At 28.3% G+C, this 22,946-nt stretch overlaps 1 protein-coding gene across 2 annotated transcripts in view; it reads left to right on the top strand.

The window, feature by feature from the left end:
- The window catches only part of LOC132931935 (astakine-like), a 42,776-nt gene extending 21,847 nt beyond the window's left edge, over positions 1-20,929 (top strand). For both annotated transcript variants that reach the window (XM_060998043.1, XM_060998042.1), the window contains one exon: positions 19,163-20,929. In XM_060998043.1, coding sequence (XP_060854026.1) covers positions 19,163-19,437 — 275 coding nt within the window. In that variant the 3' untranslated portion in view covers positions 19,438-20,929. The remainder of the gene's footprint in view (positions 1-19,162) is intronic.
- Positions 20,930-22,946: the final 2,017 nt, after the last annotated feature.

Genomic DNA, 22,946 nt, shown 5'->3' with positions numbered 1-22,946 from the left:
GGAAGGACGTTTTATCTTGTTTTGTTTTTTTCATCTCGTTTTACCCGTTCTCTGCAGCTTGTACAATACGTTAAAATAGTATTGACTTTTGATTTTCAAATGGCAGTCATAGTTTTGGGTTTCAATACGAAGTCCCGTCGTGTCTGTCCTTCATGAGCTACTGTTGCCGTGGTTACCATTGTTGATTTTATGAAAATATTAATTTACCATATTTTTTGGCTTCGGGGTATATAATATTATTATCATCGCTGCCGTTATTTACAATGTTTCTCATTAAAGTAAATTAATTAAATTATTATCTATCTGCTACATTCATTGTAATATATTATGTTACATTACAGTAACTTGTACTTGTGACTTATTGTTAAAATAATTGGTTACATTTCATATTAGATGCATAAGAAAATGTAGGAAATCAAATGTGCATTTAATTTTATAATTTTGATATTTGTATCTTACATATTTTCTTAAATCTTAATACTTAATTTGAGTTTAATACTTTGAAATAGAATATTTCTAAGATAACGTTGTTATACACATAATATAATATTAGTTTATCATATAAGCATATAGTTAATAATTTATAATATGAGCTCTACAATTATACGCATATAGACTACAAGGTATGTATTTCTCGAGTTGTTACTGGCACTACTCTGTTCTTCTAAAGTTCTAAACTTTAAAAACATTTATAAATAATAAACTACAAATATTCGATATTTATATAAAATACCTACAAGTAAAAATCTTTAAAAATTATAATTATAATTTTCAATCAATAATAAATCCATTAAATTTAAAAATATCGACCAAGAATACAACGAGGACAAGTGTTATCACAATATTATACTTACCTCTAAACAAACCACCTTGTTATTTGTAATTGTTTTTAAATGTCTGCCGATAGAAGGTAAAATTTAACAAGTATGGTAGTGTAGGTATAAAAATATACTTTAATATACTATAATATATTATTATTTTAATTGAATGTGTCGTCTAAGAAATTTCCGATTTCGTACACAAGTCTACTGTTGGTGGCGCTAAACTCCGTGCTATATTGGAACCGGTTACCGATATCATTATTATTATCATCTCCATCATCATCATAATCATCATACAGCCAACGAATGGTAACGGGCCCATATAATATTACGCGTGGCGTGTAATACGACTCTCGTCCGTCGGGGTCAACTGTGGCTTGACCTTAAATGGCTCGGGCGCGTACCCGCCACCGCCACCCACGAAAACCGCGTTTGCTAGATTTTCCACGACCTCGGTGATGAGTGGGCGTCATCCGTTTGCCCGTTTAGTCGATTTCGGGCTGACTTAAAATAATATTTAACATTTTCCCCGCACTGTATGTAGAGAAAAATCGCTGCAATAAATGCGTGTTTTGTTCCGAAGAACAATATAATCAACAGCCGGTTGTATCCATCATTGTAGGTATTATAGGTATATTTCGATACATTTATTAAACGTTCACTCGTAAAATTAAATTCTTTAAAATTCGTTAGTTTATCTTTTTTAAATGTTTAAAGTGTAACGATGGTGGATGTTTTCAAAACTATTGCAAAAGGGAGACATTTTATCTTTTTAAATCAAAATAAAGACCCTGAGGTGTTTGTTTTTTTAATAATATTGTGTTTTTATAATTACTTTATGTCACACTATAATATTTTGTGTTTTTATTTCCACATCGCTGCATCATTTATGTAGCGGTTTTCTTACATGTCAAACAAACGACACGTGCTGATATTGCGTGAAGTTAGAAGCTATAGAAGTCAGAAACTCACTTGCAACATTTGCCTAAATTGTAGCTTTCCTACATACCCTTTAAAAAATAACAATACAATTAATTATTAATTAAATTATTTTCTCCTTACAAGTTAGTGCTATTTTCAAACGAAAAAATGTGATTTAAAATCGTAACTATCGGTTTATCTCATTTTCTACGAGAATTTCATAGTTTTTAGATATGGCACTCGAATTTAATTTTCCGAACAAAGAATCGAATCTTTATTGGTTTGTATATTGAATTACCAACGATTTCTAAACATAAAATTCTATTTCAAAACTTTTTATACGGAGTGTAATTTATTTATTAGTAGTTGACGAGTTCTATTTGAAATTGTTAAGTTAACGTGGTGACGAAGATGATTCATCGCTTTAAAACTCGAAATAAAAACACACCGGTGGCTCTTGTATCCAAAATGATGACGAACTCCGCGATAAAGTTTTGTCTACGCGTACGAATCATTAACGTAGGTATACACGTATGGCTATGCTAGTCACTAGCTGACTAGGTTTCATAATATATTGTTATAAGCCACATATGGAATAAACAAGCGTAGCTGCATGCAAAAAAAAAAGTATAAAAGTATTATCTACCGAAATAATGATTGTTATGTTTTGAATACTTATCGAATAAAAGAGAAAAAAATCTCACAGAAATCCACAAACTAATTATTATTTATTATCAAATTAACTGATGTAATATAAGTATAGCCTATTAATAATAAAATAATAAAAATATAACCAAAATATTTTATTGTAGTATTTATAATATACAGTTATTTTAATTATTTACATAAAATTCTCTTTTTTCTTATTTTTTCTTATATTATATTATACACACACATATATATATAATATGTTTATACCATTTATGAAATTTAGAGATACATCAAATATTTGTTTGATTTTACATTTGCGACTACTCAATCAAAAATAAATCCTTGTTTCCTTGATAACGCATTTTGAATACTCTCTTTTCTGAATAGTATTTTTTTGTTAGACACATCTTTGTTAGGTACTATATATATATATATATATTGCTTGCAATCGAATACTTGATTTCTGGCACTTGGTGATGACTGATGACAAAGATTCGTTTTGATTCCTATTTTATAAAATCTATCGCCAGTAATACCGAATACAACACGTAATATATTTATTTGCATCGACTTTTCTTTTATCAACACAAGACATGTGGAATTTTCACTGTCGTCTCAACTATCAAAGGTGGGAATTGATTTTCACTCATTGAAAATGGTTTTATAAGATGAAAAAGATTCGAATAAATGTTAAGACCAATTCAATAATTGGCTGTTTTTATAGTTTTGTTACCGAAAACGGTTATGTGGTGCAATATTCGGATATATTCTATTTTTTCTTCAACGATGCAGTTAATCAAAATATAATTTTTATAATTTTTAAATATACCTAAAGACCATATTTTCAAATTCTTCAGGTTTTTAAATAGTCTGTACTACTCAATATAAGTTCTGTAGAGCTACAAGTTGTCTTACAAATAAAGATTCCCATTTTCTACTGTAAATTATTTAGTAAACAATTTTTAGACTACTTGTTCAAATTTCTAGTTAGGAATATCAACATTTTTAATAAAATTATATCTAATATATATTTTACAGTAAAAAAGTAGAATTTTTTATAAATAGAAAAACAGATGTTTATATCGCCATAAGATATTCGTTAAGTAATACAAGAACATCTTAAGAAACTGAAAGTATGGTCATAAAGTAAAGAGTTTCAGTACAAAAAAAAATGGGGATGAGCAATGCTCAGTGAGCTTACTTGGTGATCCACACTGTATATATTTAATATTTATATATTATGAATAGTGTTATAATTATCATGCTTTTTGTTTAATTATTTATTAGGTCAATGATGCAAATAAGCTGAGACATCAAAATAAAACAATGTTTACTTTTGTATTAATTCTGGGATATTGTAGTAATGTCGATTTGACAATATATAAAAACTAGTTCAATCAGGTAAATAAGCTGAGACGGCAGAATATAAAAGTTCGTAAGAAAACCGTTAACAGTTTAACACATGTAAAATAAGCAGTGTATCGCTAAGCTGAATGGTTTTTACAAATATATTAAAAGTGTTTAGTTATATTCATTACATGATTTTTTGATTAGGAATTAATTTAATTTTTGACATACTCGTACATTGTCATTAAGTGGCCATATAACACAAAATAAAAAATATGTGTGTGTGTGTGTGTATATGTGTGCTTATAAATTATCACAAAAACGATTATACACGTTTATTAAAATTATTAGAAACACTAATATTATTGGTTTCCGGTTTACAATTAATAATATTTTATAATATCCAATCAAGTAATATGAAACTTAAATATAATTAAGATTGTGTAATCAAAAATATTTGAGATTTCATTTTTATCTGGTTGAAAAAATTCTGATTATTGTTCTAGATAAAGTGATTTTAACATAACAAATATACAATTATAATACACATATAGTTCGTTGAATTATAGAAGTTTTATAGTTAGTATTAATTATAGTTTAATTACACATTTTTTTAAGACTATCCATAATGTATACTTGTAGGTGGCTTATGATAAACATAATTTTTGGTTCGTTGGTTTCAATATCGCTGAATTTCTGAAGATTTGGATATCAGCATCAAAATATTTCTTCCGAAGATATTTTGCTCAATTTTAAGATTTAGTTTACAATGCCAATGGCCAACATCCAGAAGTCTGATGTCATGGTAAATATCACGCCGATTCGCGCATAGGTAGACGACTCGTAAGTGAGAGGTTATTATAGTAGTGATGTATTATAATTTATAATATTTGATTCAGAAGTAAAACGAATGCACTTTGTTCACGCGGAAATCGAAATGGCGTATGTATTATTATTATTACGAGTATACTGTTTTCGACATTAATCAATGCTGATAGCAAAAATCCGACATTGTAATGATCGTTGATGGTAGACGGTATAATAACTACGATATTATTCAGCTCTATTCAATTTTCGCAATAATAGAATAACAACAAAAGTGTTTGTTATATGTACATTTAAATTTACGTGAATTCGCTCCCACCGGATCGAAGGTTAAACAATAAAGATTAAAACGTATAAATTAAAATATAAATACCAGAGAAGTAATTTCGATGAGCCATAAACGATGTATTACCGGAGTTTCGTGTATACCAATATATAGTATCGGAACTAAATGTATTTAACAAAATATTATGTACATAAACTATTTAATGTTTATTATTCGATTATTATGTTACAAGTTCGTATATACTGACCTAGAATATCTATTTATTATGAACATTTTCATTTTTACACATAAAAAGGATAAATAAATTATACTATAAAACAAAAAACCTACTCATCTTTTAAACCAACGTATAGCTTTTTCATACGCTGCACAAAATTTAAAAGTTAAGCTTTAATGGTTTGATAATGTTATGATGTTATAATAATTCGCAAGCTTCGTTAAATAGACAAAATATAAGGGATAATACCATCAATTTAATATAAATCGATTTTCAAATCGAAAATTCAGCCTATTTTGCATGATTTACTAAGAATAATTCATTATTAAGTAGTGTACCAATAGACTTAGTAATCAATACATAATATTATATTGTAGACAGTAAATTTTCCAAAAATCAATTCATCGTGATCAAAATAATTAAATACAGTTGAAAAAAAGTTTTTCTTGATTTATTTAAACTTTATGACATAATAGTAATGAATTTTAACTCGATTAAACATTAATAATCTTATTACTATTATAAAATTGTGTTTCAAAACTTATCAATTTTTCGAAATCTATTGTAAACCAGTACTGCATACATGTTCGTATTTAAACATAAAATCGTTAAAACATTTTTGAAATAAAATATTTTAATTGTTTTAAATATAATTAATCAAACCATTCAAACCAATTATTTTAGAACATTTGTATAAAATATGCTTCAATGTTTTTAAATGTTAGTAAATTATAAAATATAATTAATAACCTTATTGTTATAATTATATATATATTTTTTATAAGATTTGCTTAATCCGTTAAATTGATTGCCCTTAACAATTTTGTAGTTTGCAACTATTGTTCGACGTGTCCGCGATAGCAATATTAATATACGGGCCGCTACCGTATACTTTGTCCAACTTCTTCGTTGGCGGAGTGTTCGAGTTATTTAGATATAATGCAAAAGACCTTGTGAAGCGAGTTGTCATCGTCAGTTTCCATACAATATTTATATTATTGTCGCATAATATTATTATTTGTGTTACTCATCGCACTGTAACAATAAATAACAATACATAACATTTCTGCAGCCAAAAGAACGTTAGGTTAGGTATTATGATATCATAATATAGTCGCTCTATGTACGCACGAGTGTAGGCCGGAAAATTAATGAGACGCGTAACTTATATTCGGGAGAAATTCGCATAATAATATACGTAAATATAGTCATGAGCTATACGCCTACGGGGAATTTTATTTTTCGGCACAACTCTCGGGGACAACACCGCCGGACAATGGATACATTCAGTTCGAACCACTGTATATTAATACAATATACGTTTATTATATATTATATTATACATTATATAGACCATCTGAGACGGCGTATTTCATTCCACCTACACGTCCATTATACACACGCATCGTGTATATATAATACATAATATATATATAAATATAATATTATGACATTATCGCCAGCACTTATATAGTATACATAATATATGTGCGTGCTCGGTCTATCTTAGGGGTATCGACGACTGCGTTCATATCATCATAATATTATTATAGTATTATACGCTGCTACTGCACAGTCGCCTGCACTGCGGTCGCCCCCGTAGTTGTTATGCAAATCGTCAAGGATGAGCAGTACACCGAGACTTGACACACGAAATTATACAGTGATTCACCGAGTACGCTCAACCCCATTTTTCATTTAATAATAAAATTATTCAAATTCTGATTTATTGAATTTTTAAATACAATTTGACCATATTTTTAAATTATTAAAAATGATGAGATTCACGTGCCTATAGAAACTTCTATTTTTCAAACAAGAATAACTTTTTTAATGCAAATTATTTAGTGCATATTTTTTTAAAAACTTTGATGTATTTAAAATTCGAACGAGTAGTTTTCTAGTTATTACATTTTTATACTAATTATAATATTCCTTAAAAATGGTTTTAAAACTATGTGCAATTTGGAATAGATTTAGTGTTTATTATACTTGAAATATTTTTAAAAATTATAAATGTTGATAGATTATTATTAACTACAACGATTTTAAAGTCATAATAGCCTCCAAATACCATACGCATTGTTATGAACCTATTATTTATTACATCAAGTTAAATGCTTAAAAAATACTCGTTCAATTAATGTTGATTTTGATATGTCAACACATTTTGATAAAATTGATTCAAAAGTATAAAAAAAACATGAGATAACTTATAATGTTCTAACAAATTAGAATATTTAAAACAGCCTTCTAGTAAAACTGTGTGATTTTGACTTACAATTATTGATGGGTTAATGAAGTTACCCGCATAATCTGTGGATACAATTGTTTTCTATTTTTCTACTTGACTGACTAGACAAGATATACTAAATACCATACACACAGGTCGTGAATAGTTAATTTATTTTAATATATACATACTATTATATTATTACTTACATATTATAGGTATATTTTACACGCAGAACTGATCAACATAATTAATTTATCAACACTTATTAATTTATTCTTTTTTAATATTGATTTGATTAAATTAGTATCATATAATTTAGCTAAAAAAATTATGAATGACAATTCGGTTTGTTACACACTTATAATACTGTTCAATATAGGACACCGTGGTCACTATACATCTGTGTAGTATAGTGTGTATAGTGTATATGACGTTAAAATTATATTATATTATTATATATTATATTACTATATATTATATTATAGTATTATGTTTTATTTATTTTTGAGGTTATCAATACGCTGTTAAAAAAAAAGTTTTCGACTTTTTTTTTCTTTTAAGTCTTTTCTTCGTTTTATCTAATATGTATCACATTGGAATTGGACTTACTACGAACGTATTATTTCATGTTATTTATTTGTTATTAATTTGTTATTTATTCTGCACGATTGTTGATTAAACGTTACCTTCAAATGACGCGTTGGAAATAATAATAGTATTATGACAGTAAAAACTTGTTAAAACGTAATTTATTTTGGCGTGTGAAAATTGAGTTCTAGAAGAAGGTTACAAATTGTAATAACGAAGAGAATTGGAATTTTGACATTTTCTGAGTATACCTAGACAAATCATCATGATATAAATTTGACCTATTTAACTGCTTGTATTGTCTTGCGATTTATGTACATTCCAAAGATAATCAAGATGAAACATTAATGTAATTTTCATCAGTCCGATATAAATTTCAGTCACGCTTCAAGTAGGTACCTACAAGTAACGAGTACATATTACACTTTGACTATTTTCGACGATTATTAATAATAAATAATTTGGGTTTTTATTGATGTATGGGAAATATTAATTTTTATCTCGACATTTTAATATTTTAGGAATGAATTTTTAGTAATGAAACTTGTGAATCGTACTTCGTAATGTAAATGGTTGTCACTGTTTTGCAGTAAAACATTTAAAATTTATAAATGTATATAGACATTTCGGCATTTCGATCTCTATAATATAACATATTTTTATAGTTATAAATTATAACAATATGCGTTTTAAGCATATTGTATAGGCATGCAATGTCATAATATACATGCAAGATGTACTACAGTATAGGTGGTATACATATTACATATATATATCAATTGTCTGGTAAGGGAGAGTTATCGCAAACTGGTCCTATATTAAATATTACTATTACTATTATAATATATAATACTTTAATTACTACATTATCACAATGTGTCTAATATATGTACATAGTATTATATTAGGTATATAGTTAGTGTTAACAACGAACATCGATCAATCGTTTGCTGCATGGCTGCATAGGCTGTAGAAGCATTATCTTTAGGTAATAAATGTATATAAATCTGCGACATTTTCACCCGGTGTCGTATAATTTGTTTGTATATTGTGTTGGTCTAACGGGATGCTACCACAGCACGGTGCATGGACATGTTATAATGTTATGCTATAATATAATATGCCTACGGATTACAGGGTGATTCATTAAAAACACGGTTCTTTCATTAAAATCTTGGTACATTTTGATATTTTCAAAGGATCATTAGTTTAAATAATTGTTGATATTACATTTTTACAATTTTTTTTATTAAATAAATAGATATACATTTATTAAACTATAGTATATAAAAAAATACAAAACAATAAATAATTTATTTATTCATCTTCTATATACACATCTTTTTTTGAATGCAGAGACTTATTGACTTATGCATTCATTACAAATAGGAAAAACAATTAATTGATACAATGATGCGAAAATTATTTTATATTATGATATAACAGATAAATGAATATTTCTTACAGTTTTCTTAATATTAGTATTGTTATTATTTATTCTTAGATATTTCTTAATAATATTAAGACAATATTGAAATATGTCGGTCCCAAGTAATCAAATAATATTTCTGGTTTACTATACCCTTATAATTTAATTAATTTACCTTAAAATAATGTTTTAAATTTACATGTTACTATAAAGGCATCTAAACTAAAATAATGTTTAATAAAAAAGATATTGCATATTTGTACACAACAAATTTAGAGAAAGTATAACCCATTCATTATAATTTTCTTTAGTAAAAATAACTGGGTATCATTACAACTATAAATTATTAAAAATAAAAATAAATCATCCAATTTTTGATATTTAAAAATTCTTTATTCTGTAAAAAAAAAACATTATTTTTTTTGTTTTGTAAAAATCATAAAAATCTTCAAATGAGTAAATTATTGTAGGCAGCTGATTTCATTGGATCGCCCTGTATGTTGCATTTAAAGGACTGCGATGCCCGTGCTGCCGTGCAGGTCCGTAAAATACGACCGCAGTCGCTCGTCGGGGTCCCAAATGGCCCACAACTATCGTGTAATATATTATATGGGTTATGTATATATCTATATACTTACCTACGCGAAGTCTGACTTTCTAGTAGTAGAGTCGAGTTCACGCGCTCTTGTTTTACATTATTTACCGTCAGAAATCGGCTGTATTATAATCACAATGCCGCCGGTACTCCCCGACAGCCATATAATAGATTTCAGGCAACAATATTTAGGTTAACTTGTAAGTATAATATTATAGTTTAAAATAAAAAATCGATCTACTTAACCATTTTCAGATCATAAATCGTTCCTGTCTTTTTAGTGTTTACTGTGCAGAATAATAGTTATCTGAAATCAATAAATTATACCTTTTTGAAATCAACGAAACTTGAAGGAGGTGTTTTTTTCTATAAATGAGCTTGTTAGTTAAGAAAATGATAACAAAATATTTACTTAGTATCTAAAAAGTATTTTTTATAACTATTTAAAATTAATAAGTAATTGGAACTAGGTTTTGGTTAAAATTTGATTTACTCGTATTTCACAACAAACAAAAAAAAAATTCTAAGAAAATAATAAAAACAACATAAAACAAATTATAGTTTTTATTATAATATATGTAATTTAATATCAAAAATATTGAAAAATTGGAGCCAATTATTTAAATAAGATTTAAAAAAAAAATGTCTTTGGATTAAATGTGAAACTTTTCCAAGTAATATATTGTACCTAATAGTTATTGGATAAGAGCTAGTTATATCGTAGTAGAAAGTATTAAGAATAAAGTTACAAAAGCGACTCCACTTTTAAATTCTCAAATGACTAAAAATGCTTTAATATTGTAATAGCCCGAGTTATACAAATACATGATAATAATAAATAATTATAAATCAGAAGTCTCATTAAATATCATATAAAACCATAATATCTTTATTCCACACTTTGCAAGTAAATCAAATAGTTTATAAATGTCAATAAGTATACCTTATATTCTAAATATATAAATTGAAAGTAATAATAGAACTACTATAAGAATTTGATTGAGTAATAAAATATGTCCATATATGATAACTAAATATTTTTGTAATAAATACATTTTTCCGTCCAAAATTCTTTATGGGACCGGGATAGTAGAAAAACAACATCAAAAAAGTCTAAAATTCTATCTAAAAATGTTTCTTTTTCAAGAAATATTATGCATCGGGTATAGTTTGTTTTTCACTATACGTTTATATATTATTGATAAACATTTTATTAGCTCCAGGCTGATATAATATAATAGGTACTCTTGATATTTTTCAAATATTTACTTACATCAAAACGCAATACGTTGGTATATTATATTATTATTAAAAGGTTCTATTTGTGTTATCATCATAATATTAAAATAATGGCATGCGTTTTATTGTACTTAAATTTGAATATTATCATCAATTATGTTGTTTAAAAAAAAAAAGAATTTAAATAAACGGTTTAGTTCAATATTAACGGTACGATTGTTTCAATCCTGCATTAATACTAATCTGCATGTACGGATTCAAATGATGGACTTTCGAAACGGAATTCGACATTAAAGTAAAAACAGAACTTGCTAAACATACACACATTAGGTATTATATGGAAAGTGCGTAAAATGGATAAAGTAGAAAGTCCTGCATTTCACGGACATTTCGTAACGACCCTCATATAAATGCCCAATTAAATGTGTACATACTATTATACCCGGGTTGATGTATATAATAGTGCACTATCCATAAAAGTATGGTAAGTGCACACTGTGCACAGTTAGATGGGTGGAGACGCATTAGTTATTACGGTGATAGCATGACCTGCATTTTATCGTAACTGGCGCATACATTTCTAGGTTAATTAGCATAATTAAAAGAATTGTATCCACAACATATTTTATATTATTATATGTGTGGCGCGCGAGACAACAGACTAGTAACGATATAGGTACTACGTTACACGGATTATGGGGTGAATGAGTATAATATATATATATATATATTATTATTACGAATATAATCATGTTGAAACAATTTTCTGTGGAAAAAATGAATACAAATTGATTCTTGATACTCCTGTCTGTCATCAAATGACAAAGAGATTGGATTTCATCCACTTGGCCGCTTCATTATATGCATGTCGCGCAATATACATATTATACCGACTATCGAGGATATTACATACCTGGGTACAAGTAATTTGTCATATTATTTACGTTATTTGATAAACCCGACACAACCGGTATTTATGAGAATTGTCACTGCTGGATATTGAATTTGTATGAGTTTTATTTGCCACTTTTATATACCTAGGTATACACATTTTATTGAAGTTGGCGTTTGTTTGCTTCTGAGGTGCTATTGTAATAATATTTTAGAGGACCTTCCCCGTAGCATGTAGGTGCAAATAGATTGTGGTTTTATTATCAAAACTTAACACGTTTAATATTATGTTTTTCTTATTATTAGTTCTTATTAGTTCTTATTAATTTGATTAATTAATAAGTATCATAATATTTATATACTATTCTTAACACATACTGATTGTGCATCTTAAGTATAGAACTATAGAATAAAGATCGTATATTCCAAATGAATAAAAATTTATTAATCTCAATCATAGTATCTTTTATTTTTTTATTTTTTTAATTTATATAATTGTTATTGGCATTTTTATAATCGGACACGACAAGAAGAAGTATCTTAATTCTTCTGCTTAAGATCATAAGCACAATACATTATTATTAAAAATAAGAGATATGTATGAATTGTTATAAATATTATGACATTTTTTTTATTAGTTATGAGTGTTATGACATATATGTAACATACAAATGCCCCTCTTTCCCCTTTCACCCAAAGAATGGTTTTAGTAAAACCACTATTATAATATGTTTATGATATTATTGTCTTCTACATATAATATTGGTTGTTAACAACGAGTTGTCAAGTTTTCGTCATTTGTTTCCAACGTTAAATTTTTTATTATATCGGACCACATTGTGATGCACCATTGCTCGAGTGAAATTGCAATAAATATTATCTGCACGGCACGGCACGTGTACTTACGAAGGAACAACATGCTTTTGGCACAGCATCGTTTGAAATCAATGTTCAGTATAGGGGGCGTATGACCCAAAATGTTCCCGAGTTGAGCATTCATCATTTGGGTGAGAAATTGACCGACCGTTTAGGTATATTTTAATTTCAATTTTATGTAAGCATTATAAGCACACAATTTATTTTATAAGAATAATCTATTATCCCCTTAACCCTAAACAATGTTTCATTGTTATATCTTCAATAGGTATACTAAGTGAATTATTGATATATTATAATGAAACTTAAATTAAAAAAAATTTTAAACTTTATTTGTGTTAAAGATACGTAATATTTGGCTTTTTTATGATACATATATTTTAAATAGTTTACTGCACATTATATCAAAACAACGCACTTATAATACGAATTATATTCAAGGAATATTTTTCACTATACCAGTTAAGAATAACTGAGAGTCCTAACCTCTAAAAATGGAAAATGTATTAGACATATTAAAATTCCGCATAAATTTCAACTAAACGACATATTATATTATGCCCAAGACATGTATTGTAAACAATTAACTATTAACAACAAAAATGGGTCCAGCCCGTAAAATAAATAAAAATAAAATAAAATATATTTGCTCAAATGACACTTATCATTTTTCGGGTGAACGGTTTTAGGAATTCCGTCCAAATGAAAACCGGCCAGTATATGTACCACCGAATCATTTAGTGTATTATGCCGTCCAGTGTCTTTTAATGTATATACCACCTTAAAAGGAGAATAACCGATTGAAACTATTGGTACTACGACTACTACGTTGCACGATAAATTATTGATTTCCGTGTATAGATAGGTTAGGTTATACATATTACATACACCTCGCCGGCCGCATCAAATACCTTCCACTATAATATTAACAATACTTAACTGTGACGGGAAAATGGCTCGATCGAGAATGTTAAGCCGCATTCACAGCTAAGGCGTCTGTAATATCGTATCCAAATATTGAACTTGGTCCAACTCTGGACATTTTACGATAGATCATGATATTATAAAATAAATTTAATGACACCACGATTTCAACATATTTTACAACGGCCAATCGGGATACGATACATGGAACACAACACAACAGACGGGGTCTATGTAAAACCCTAGATACGACTGACAACGTAACTATGAAATCCAGATTAACGGACACGACAGTGAAAAAGGTCGGTTTCCCTTAGAGTGACTGACTGACGATGGAAATCATCGCGGTTACCCGCTCGCGAGTACGCGAGTACGTGTTACGTTTACACGTGTACCGCGGTCAACAAATTTATACCTTGGTTCAGATGACCGCTGTCTGAAATATGTTTACGTTACTTGCGTGAACGGGTTACCACGATATTCTTCATTGGCCGGTCATAATAGAAAAGGGCGATGGCCGTCGACCGCTTTTCTTTTCATCACGTCCGACGGTGCACATCGTCCGATCATTGATTCTTTTGAGACAGACGATAATTTTCTTTGCACCCACTGTCGCATTCGATTCTCAGTTATTTTTGTCATTTTTATGCTGTGCAATGCAATGAAATCTCGGTAAAACCAAATATCTCTTTAGAATTATAGTGGGGTACTATTGATAAAATTGTAGGTACATGACGTATACAGGTACATTTTTATTTAATTCTTTACAATTTCGTAAAAAATTAAGGTTAGTTTTTAAAATGTTTTTCAAAGAATAAATTCATTTTAAATTTCCGGTAGAATTAATCTTGGCTTATAAAAATTTAAAACTTAAAATACAATTGGGGCAGCATTGATACCTTTTTTAAAATCAATTTAAAATCATGGTAGTACACGTGGAATTTTTTGTGACAAATGCCTTTTTTTGTGATTATTAAATATCGTTAAATAAGGCACCGACGAATCATGTAACGACAGATAGTAAAGCGTTGTGGTAGCTTAACTGTATAATATTTTTACCTTATTGTGGGGGAGAGGGGGATAGAATAGGACCAGGGTGAGAAAATTCTAAATACATCTCTGAAAATTTGATTAAATTATAAATACATTTAAGTATAATATTATTTGGATCAATATATTAAACATCAGATAAATTTTTCAAATATTTTATTTGTTATTATATTCATACATTCTTTCAATATTTATTATACTGTTCATATTTATATTTATACACTTTATAAGTATGGAACTATGTAAGTATAAAATGTGCAATGGAAGTATATGCAAATATTATAATATTATATTTACAATATATGTACAAAATATACAGAAAAAGTATCTACAGCCATCTAAAACTGTATCGTATTATCAAAATATCTACACATTCATTATTTTTCCTCATAATATGTAACTTTAAACTATGTCCAGGCGTATTTAATATAACAAAAATACGTACAAATAATGTTTGAAAATGTGTTAGACACAATATGTTGTTTTAATATAAGTTGTTTAATTGATTTAAGTATAAACTTAAAAACACATCATTATATGCACCCCTAAAAAAGTATATTTATGTATATACATAAATTAATAACTGCATAACCAAAATATTATGTACTCGTGTAGTGGTTGTTTAGTTCATATTATATATTCTAACATCAAAGTATTGTATCAACGGTGACCTTTAACTTTATTATAATATGTAGGACGTAGGTAAATTATAATCACCATATTCACGGTCTTTGCTCTTCGTTGACTATGTTATTGTTGTTCGACTGATACCTGGAATTTAACTTAAACCTATTTATTGTTCATACAGTCAACCTTTTAATACTTAATTTTTGTGCATAATATGAAACTCTAGACCGTAATCATCTTATTTTCCAGCCGTGCAGTATTACGCGCTGTCGTTTTGTCTTAACACATAAGGTACGAGAAGTGAACTTTTAATTTTAAAAAATTTAAGGAAATTAAAAACTTAATTAATTTTATTAAGTAAACAGTTTTTCAAAGTAAAAGTAATCTCAAACCCAAATAATCAGTTAAAAGTTCATAATATTTTTTCACCACAACATACGGAAAACTATAAGTTATAAACTTTTTCGAGTAAATTGTACGTTTCATTGTAGAAAAAGTAACGCAGATATACATAGTTATCGTATAGTTAAGCTTGAAAGCAACGATTTACGAAACATTATTATACTAACTTTAATTATTAACTTGCTTTAATCACCCAGCGCTAGGGAAGTAATAAAAATATTTTTCAAATTATTATTTTGACTTTTGTTCCATCATCTCGTCGACGTACAACTGCGATATTTTTGGTTTTTGGTAATTCAACCAGTGAAACTTAATACATTATATAGTAAGAGCTTTTTCGGATTCTAACTATCGTTTTTATTACCTGGCGATTGACTAAAAAATAAATCTATGACACTCTCTGTAGATTAATCGGTCTAACCGATCAAAGTGTAACCAGGATGTGGTATATTTTTTTCTCTTTTCTTATAATATATGTGTATGACGTATCTACCGGTTATGGGTTACCAGAAACATTTGGAAAAATCATACTTTTTATAGCCATTTATATATTTTTGTATGAAGCTACACAGCTTTAAATTACCAAAATACATAATCAGGCAAACAGAACACCGGAATATTTTATAGCACGTGGTGTGAGCACGATGAAATACAACGATTTTTGTCGTGTTCAACTACGGTAGTTTAGGGATATAATGTATATTATGATATAACATCCATTTTATATTATTTTGATACGTCACGGTCGTTTGTAAATTTACATTTGAGATTTTATCGTCAGCTTAATTTGCATAAATAAAAATAAACGTATTCGAGAACAATAATTTCACGTTACTGCAGTTTTTATTTGCGTTCGAATATATTATATCTGTGACAATAAACGGGCGTTCGGTAATTTCAAACGATTTATCATCAAAATGCGTCATCGCATAATATAATATACATTTTACATTTTAATGTGTATATGTATAAGTACTTTGTATTGGTACCTATATATTATATATTGTGGTATATATTTATAAATCTATTTTAAAGATCCGAAATCAATGTTATAACTATATTTACTCGGTTTTGCTCCAAGATATATTTACTTTGATATTCAAGTCGAAACACAATTATTTCTTATTGTATTATATTAACGTACGTAGGTATACCTACCATGGACGGACGAATAATATTGCGTTGCGTATGAGTTATAACTTATAAGGAATATAGTATGAACTTCCGGTATAATATATATATTATATTGATGTTTATACTTCGTATATCATTGTTATTATTGTAATCTGTAAATTATTTATACAATTTGAAAATTTAATTACATACTTTAAACGGAAAAGTTGTCATGACTTATATAGTGAAATTGTTAAAATATTATTTTTAAATACTATAATAATGGCGTAATTAGGTATATAAATTTGTAAATGACTACAACAATGTAACGACATGTGTTAACAAAAAGAAGCAAACCTACGAGTATTAATATAAACCGCAATATTTATAATAGCACTGACTATAATACGTATACTTACTTGATATTTTTTTTTTCAACTGTCTTATTGTGACGATATTGTTTATTGGTTTTAAACTAAAACGATAAAATTTGTAAAATAATGGTTAAAATATAATTTTCGTTAATGTGCGTGTTCACGAGCGTTCATAAATTGATCGCTAAAAATGTAAACATTTAACGAGGTAATAAAATATTGTTGTGTCCTATTATATACTCGCATAAACTGAATTATCGTCAATTATAATTACACACGTTGGACTCAGTCTTTATTATAAATCTATCTATATTAACCAACTTTACTACTTTATTCGACAAAGTAATGAATTAGTGAACCGCACCGACGAGTTGTCGAGTGATCCAATATTCGCGAATAGAATAATAATAGGTATAAAGAGTTTAATAAGTTCATGTATACTGTGCGGTAAAAAAAGGAATATATTTATTAGTCCATTTTTGTAACGGTTGTTCGATAAAAATACTTGTTCCTCCCACTGTTTCGAGATGCATCTATGTATATATATTTTATATTAGTTTAAGCTACATAATAGAATAATATTGTACACTAGTACAAGTTATAAAGCTATAGCTGTAAATATTTTTCTCTTACAATAGCATTGTATAGTACCAAATAAAAACAACGTTTAATAAATAATAAGTATCCGATGGTTTCAACTTAAAATGTATATAATATAATATATTGAAAAAACTTTGGGTCAAGTACCTTATATACAGTATAATAATGTCATAGCACAATTGGAATTATTTTCTGTTTTTCTCACGTTAATTATGATCGATTGATTTTTAGGCTTATTATTTTATTGTATATAAAAACAACGAAAGTTGAGCACTTCGTAAATAATAATTATAAGATACAATATTATATTGAAAATCAGCTGACTGGACGGAAAAAGAAAATAAATTCCAAACGAGTGATACAAAAAAAGAGGATAGTTTATTAAAAAAAAAAAGACGGAACTGATGTAATCTGTAAGAGAAGCGATCATACTCTTTTTTTTAATAACAATATATTTTTTCTGTTGTACGATTGCACGTTAAATAAATACAAAATCTCGCTCATTTCACAATACACGGACCGTTATAACCAGAAATGTATAATAACATATGGGTATGTAATATACTTGCTAGGTGATTCAAAATGTATTTTTATAATATTTTTCAAATTTTTAACTTTTTTGAATGACAAAATTCATTTTTAGTATAATATTTCTTAATATTTCTATCTACGCAGAATATTATTTGAAGTATTTTGATTTATAAAAATCCAATAGAGAGGTAGTTCAAAATATAAGTTATATGTATTTAAAATTTGGATAAGCGGAGTATTGAATTGATATTTTACAGGGTATCAACTACCCTCCGCTTATCAAAATTTTAAATTGATATCAATTGGTTTGAGATTAACGTTTTGAATTAATTTATAATTTTAATCACCTTATATATTTGCAATAAATTTTAGCACGGTCAATTAGTAGGTATCTTATTAGATTTTCAAAAGTCGATCCACAAAATTTCTTCCAATAGATCGTAAACAATAATTACAAAATGTATAAATCATCTTAGATTTTCCTAAATCAAAACATTTTATTTTCTTATCATATTTCCCTCTATTTTGAATATTTAATTTTTATGATAAACCCGGTCTGTAATATAAAGTCGAATCATCCAATTATGCATATGCAGCATTACAATTTTTTTTTTTGTAGGTATGATGCGGTATAGCGTACCCACTTGCAGACCACTGGGTGAAGAGGGTGATACGTGCCGTCCGCATTCTGGCGACGTCCAACCTCAGAACATTACCGTCACCTACCCAGACGGATCGTCTGCCGATTTGTATGTCCACACGATGCTGTGCCCGTGCGCCACTGGACTCGAGTGCTCGGATGGTATGTCATGTACCGGGTTGGACGGGGCCGGCAAGCTGTTGTTGCGCGAGGACTACACGGACGTGGATGACCTCAATAACCTGCGACGATAAACAGCCACATAGTTGCGATATTCCCATCGCTATATTATCTTTAATTATTATTATTATTATTATTATTATTATTATTATGATTAATTATTATTTTATTGATTTATTGTTTTCAACACTGGCGCGACACTAAAAAATGAATATTGTAATATCACTGTTATAATATACACGTGCCTAATATTTTTTTTTTATAATACTACCTATAATATAATAATATATTACACGAGTCCTATTATTAGATATAGGTACTATAATAATACTGCAATGCAAATAGTGCAATAGATACACTCCGCTGCAGATCGTCCGACAATTCGTTTTGAAGATTTTAATCCGTATTTTTACTTTCAATATTTATCTTAACAATCATATTATTATTGGTCGTTATTTTTATGTTACACCTATTTATATCCACATTCACAATTTGAAAAATGACATTAAATTATTTCAATTTGCAAATGTTTGAAAACTGTTTTACGTGTGATCCAAATTAAGACACAAAAGCCATTGTGGAAGGGAGAAGAGCATGACAGTTATTTTATTCATTAAAATACAGTTTCTACGAATGAGAGGTATGCATATGTTTATATGATCTGCGCGACTGTAATTTAGCCTAAATCGCTTATTGTGTCTGTGTCAATAAACATATAAATTCATAATATCAATATGTTTTCCGAATATTTCCATAAAATATCTCATCACACCAAGAGTCAATTCATCGAATTCAATTCACTTTTCGTGTACTGCAATACTTTAAACGAACATGTTTAAAGGAATCGGAAAAAATCTTTCGCAGTCTGGATAACGCCATTATAATAGCAGCATAATATTATCATTGTAAATTATTGTAATGCGACTAATATGTAGTGGTTCCGTAGTCGTCGATTGTGTAACGGTTACACAGTAACCGGACGTGGTAATCGTAATACATCGTAATTACCATACGCGTATCTACGTATATTATATACGATAGTACGATACAATAATAAATATTTTAATACATAATTACACGTGTGGTGTGAATAACAAACGTAAGGTAGAACCGGTAACCGCGATCACAGTGGCACGTTTCGATAATTTGACGGGTGCGTCAAACAACAAATTAATTATAATATTATAATAACTCATCATACAAGTATCCCATAATATTATTATAATAGCTATACGCGTAAAATAATTATCGTACCCCATTACACCAAAACAACACACGCGCAGTAACATTATTACACCAAAATTCGTTTTTGCGACTCTACAGATTTCTGCAACGAGAACATAATATCTCGGTCAAGTTCACCTGGAATTTACAGAAACGATTTCCGCTGTGCTCCTATATACTATATAATATATTACTATATTATATTATATTATATTATAACTATCGAAATATGTGGTGTAGTATTATTTTATAATTTACGTTACAATGTATAATAAATTAGTATAATCGTCTGCACAACTGCAGTTGAATTGTTGTCGGTTGCAATAAAATTCATAATAATTATTTTGTTTTGTTTTTCAATGTGTATCGATATTATATACGATATAGGTACCTACAACTATAATAACTGAAGTCGACGGGTGATTATCTCCATCGTTTATTATCGTTATTATTATTATGCTTATGTGTATGTATTATGTTTGTTCGCACTTTACGGTCTGTAAAACCGATTTTTTTTTTTTTTTTTTTAATAGCATATAAATATAATATTATTATACCCATTATAATGTGTATATTGTATAGTGTTATATAATACCGAACGAACAAAAAACGTTTCGTCTTGTCGTCTTATCCGTTTGCCGTCCACCACTGCACGTGCATTCCTCTTCCTATCATTTTATTTTTTTACGCGTTTCTTTTTTGCGCGCCGAACTCGACGTTAAATACGACTTTTTTTATGGATCCAGTGCGATGGCTGTATGGCAGTGTAATGTAATATAATATTATTATTATATTCTACGGAAAACGCCACGTTCGAAGCTCTAAACATTTATGTGTCCGGAGTACAAGTCGTTATTATTGTCGTAATAATGTAATACAACTTAAATACAATAATATGCATTATGTACGAAGAATAGGTGTGAGTTTACACTACGCGGCCCTCGTGGATATTTGCATTTCGTTTTACGGTACAATTTGAATAATACGATTTGTCGCAGCGTATAAAAGTTGTAGTGGAGTGCGACGTGTTGTGCACTATTCTGTTATCAAGATTTAAAATATAAAATAATAAATGGTCTACAGATGTCACACAGCTCATGGCAAAAACAGACGCAAAATTTCATCTCGTTTATTCGTTTTTAGATAATTTTTAACATGTGATTAAATAGCTCTTTTATTTTTTTCACCGCCTTCGACGCTGATAGTAAAAATAAGGAAATTGAAACAAAACAAAACAGTAAAAACGTCGGCTGAAAGACATTTTAGACTTAATCGCAGCGATGTCCTCATTCGTAATCTAAGATGCAGACATTTGGCCGTTTACGCCGATCGTAATGTGTACATAATATGTGCGGAGTGAAAATATCGTTTGTGGAAAACATTATACGAGTATATGGAGGTTAATCGTTTTATTTGTATAGTGGTGACTTACTGGACAAACACGTCTTACAAAGCCCCATTTTATCGTTTTTATTTAAATTTATAGTGGATAAATTATCTATCTATATATATATATATATATATATCGATATACTTCGTGTACTCTCCAAACGATCACCTGAGAGAACTTAGATTCACACTGTGACTACGTTACACACAACTTACAATTGGAAATTAATGTAAACTTGGCTTGCGAAAATGGGTTGTGTGCAACAAAAAGGTTGATTGAAAACACGGGTCGGCTATACAAATTTATTGTAATTAAATATTTAAATATCGAATTTAATATCTTTTAAATGTTAATTTTTTAATATTATTCCAAACTATTGTATTTTTGAACAGATATGTCCATTGAATAATACGATAAGAAAAAGACGATAGAAAAACGGTAACAGGTACATAATATACCATAAAAAAAAAATTAAATGTGAATATTTATAAATGAAAAATATTATAAAATAATTTCTTGTTAGTGTGGTACATTTAATAATAAACAATTATCGTGGCATACGAAAATCATAAATGTATTAGTTTTTTTCTTTTGTTATATATTTTAAAACAGTTTAAAAGGTATAGTAGTTTTAAAAAATATTTACATAATGAAAGATCTAAACTTAGTGTAATAAATTATAGCTACCTAACCTGCGTAGTTTACACGTATTATTTACTGAATATCCGTTATTTCTGCACTTGATATCAGACTCAACAGTGATGCATTATATAACCTCTAACACCGTTTATAAAAAAACAAAATTCTGCAAATTAAGAAATTCAAGCATATAAATTAAAAATTATACAGAATAATATGCTCACACTAATAGGAACCACTAAATATTTCAGCTGAATGACCTTCGATTTAAATGGGGTTTTCGGAAGGTGAAGGAGACTACTGAAATACACATTTTGAGAATATTTAAAA

The sequence above is a fragment of the Rhopalosiphum padi genome, chromosome 1 (genome assembly GCF_020882245.1).
Source record: "Rhopalosiphum padi isolate XX-2018 chromosome 1, ASM2088224v1, whole genome shotgun sequence".
NCBI lineage: Eukaryota > Metazoa > Arthropoda > Insecta > Hemiptera > Aphididae > Rhopalosiphum > Rhopalosiphum padi.
This window is presented reverse-complemented; position numbering and strand designations above follow the sequence as displayed.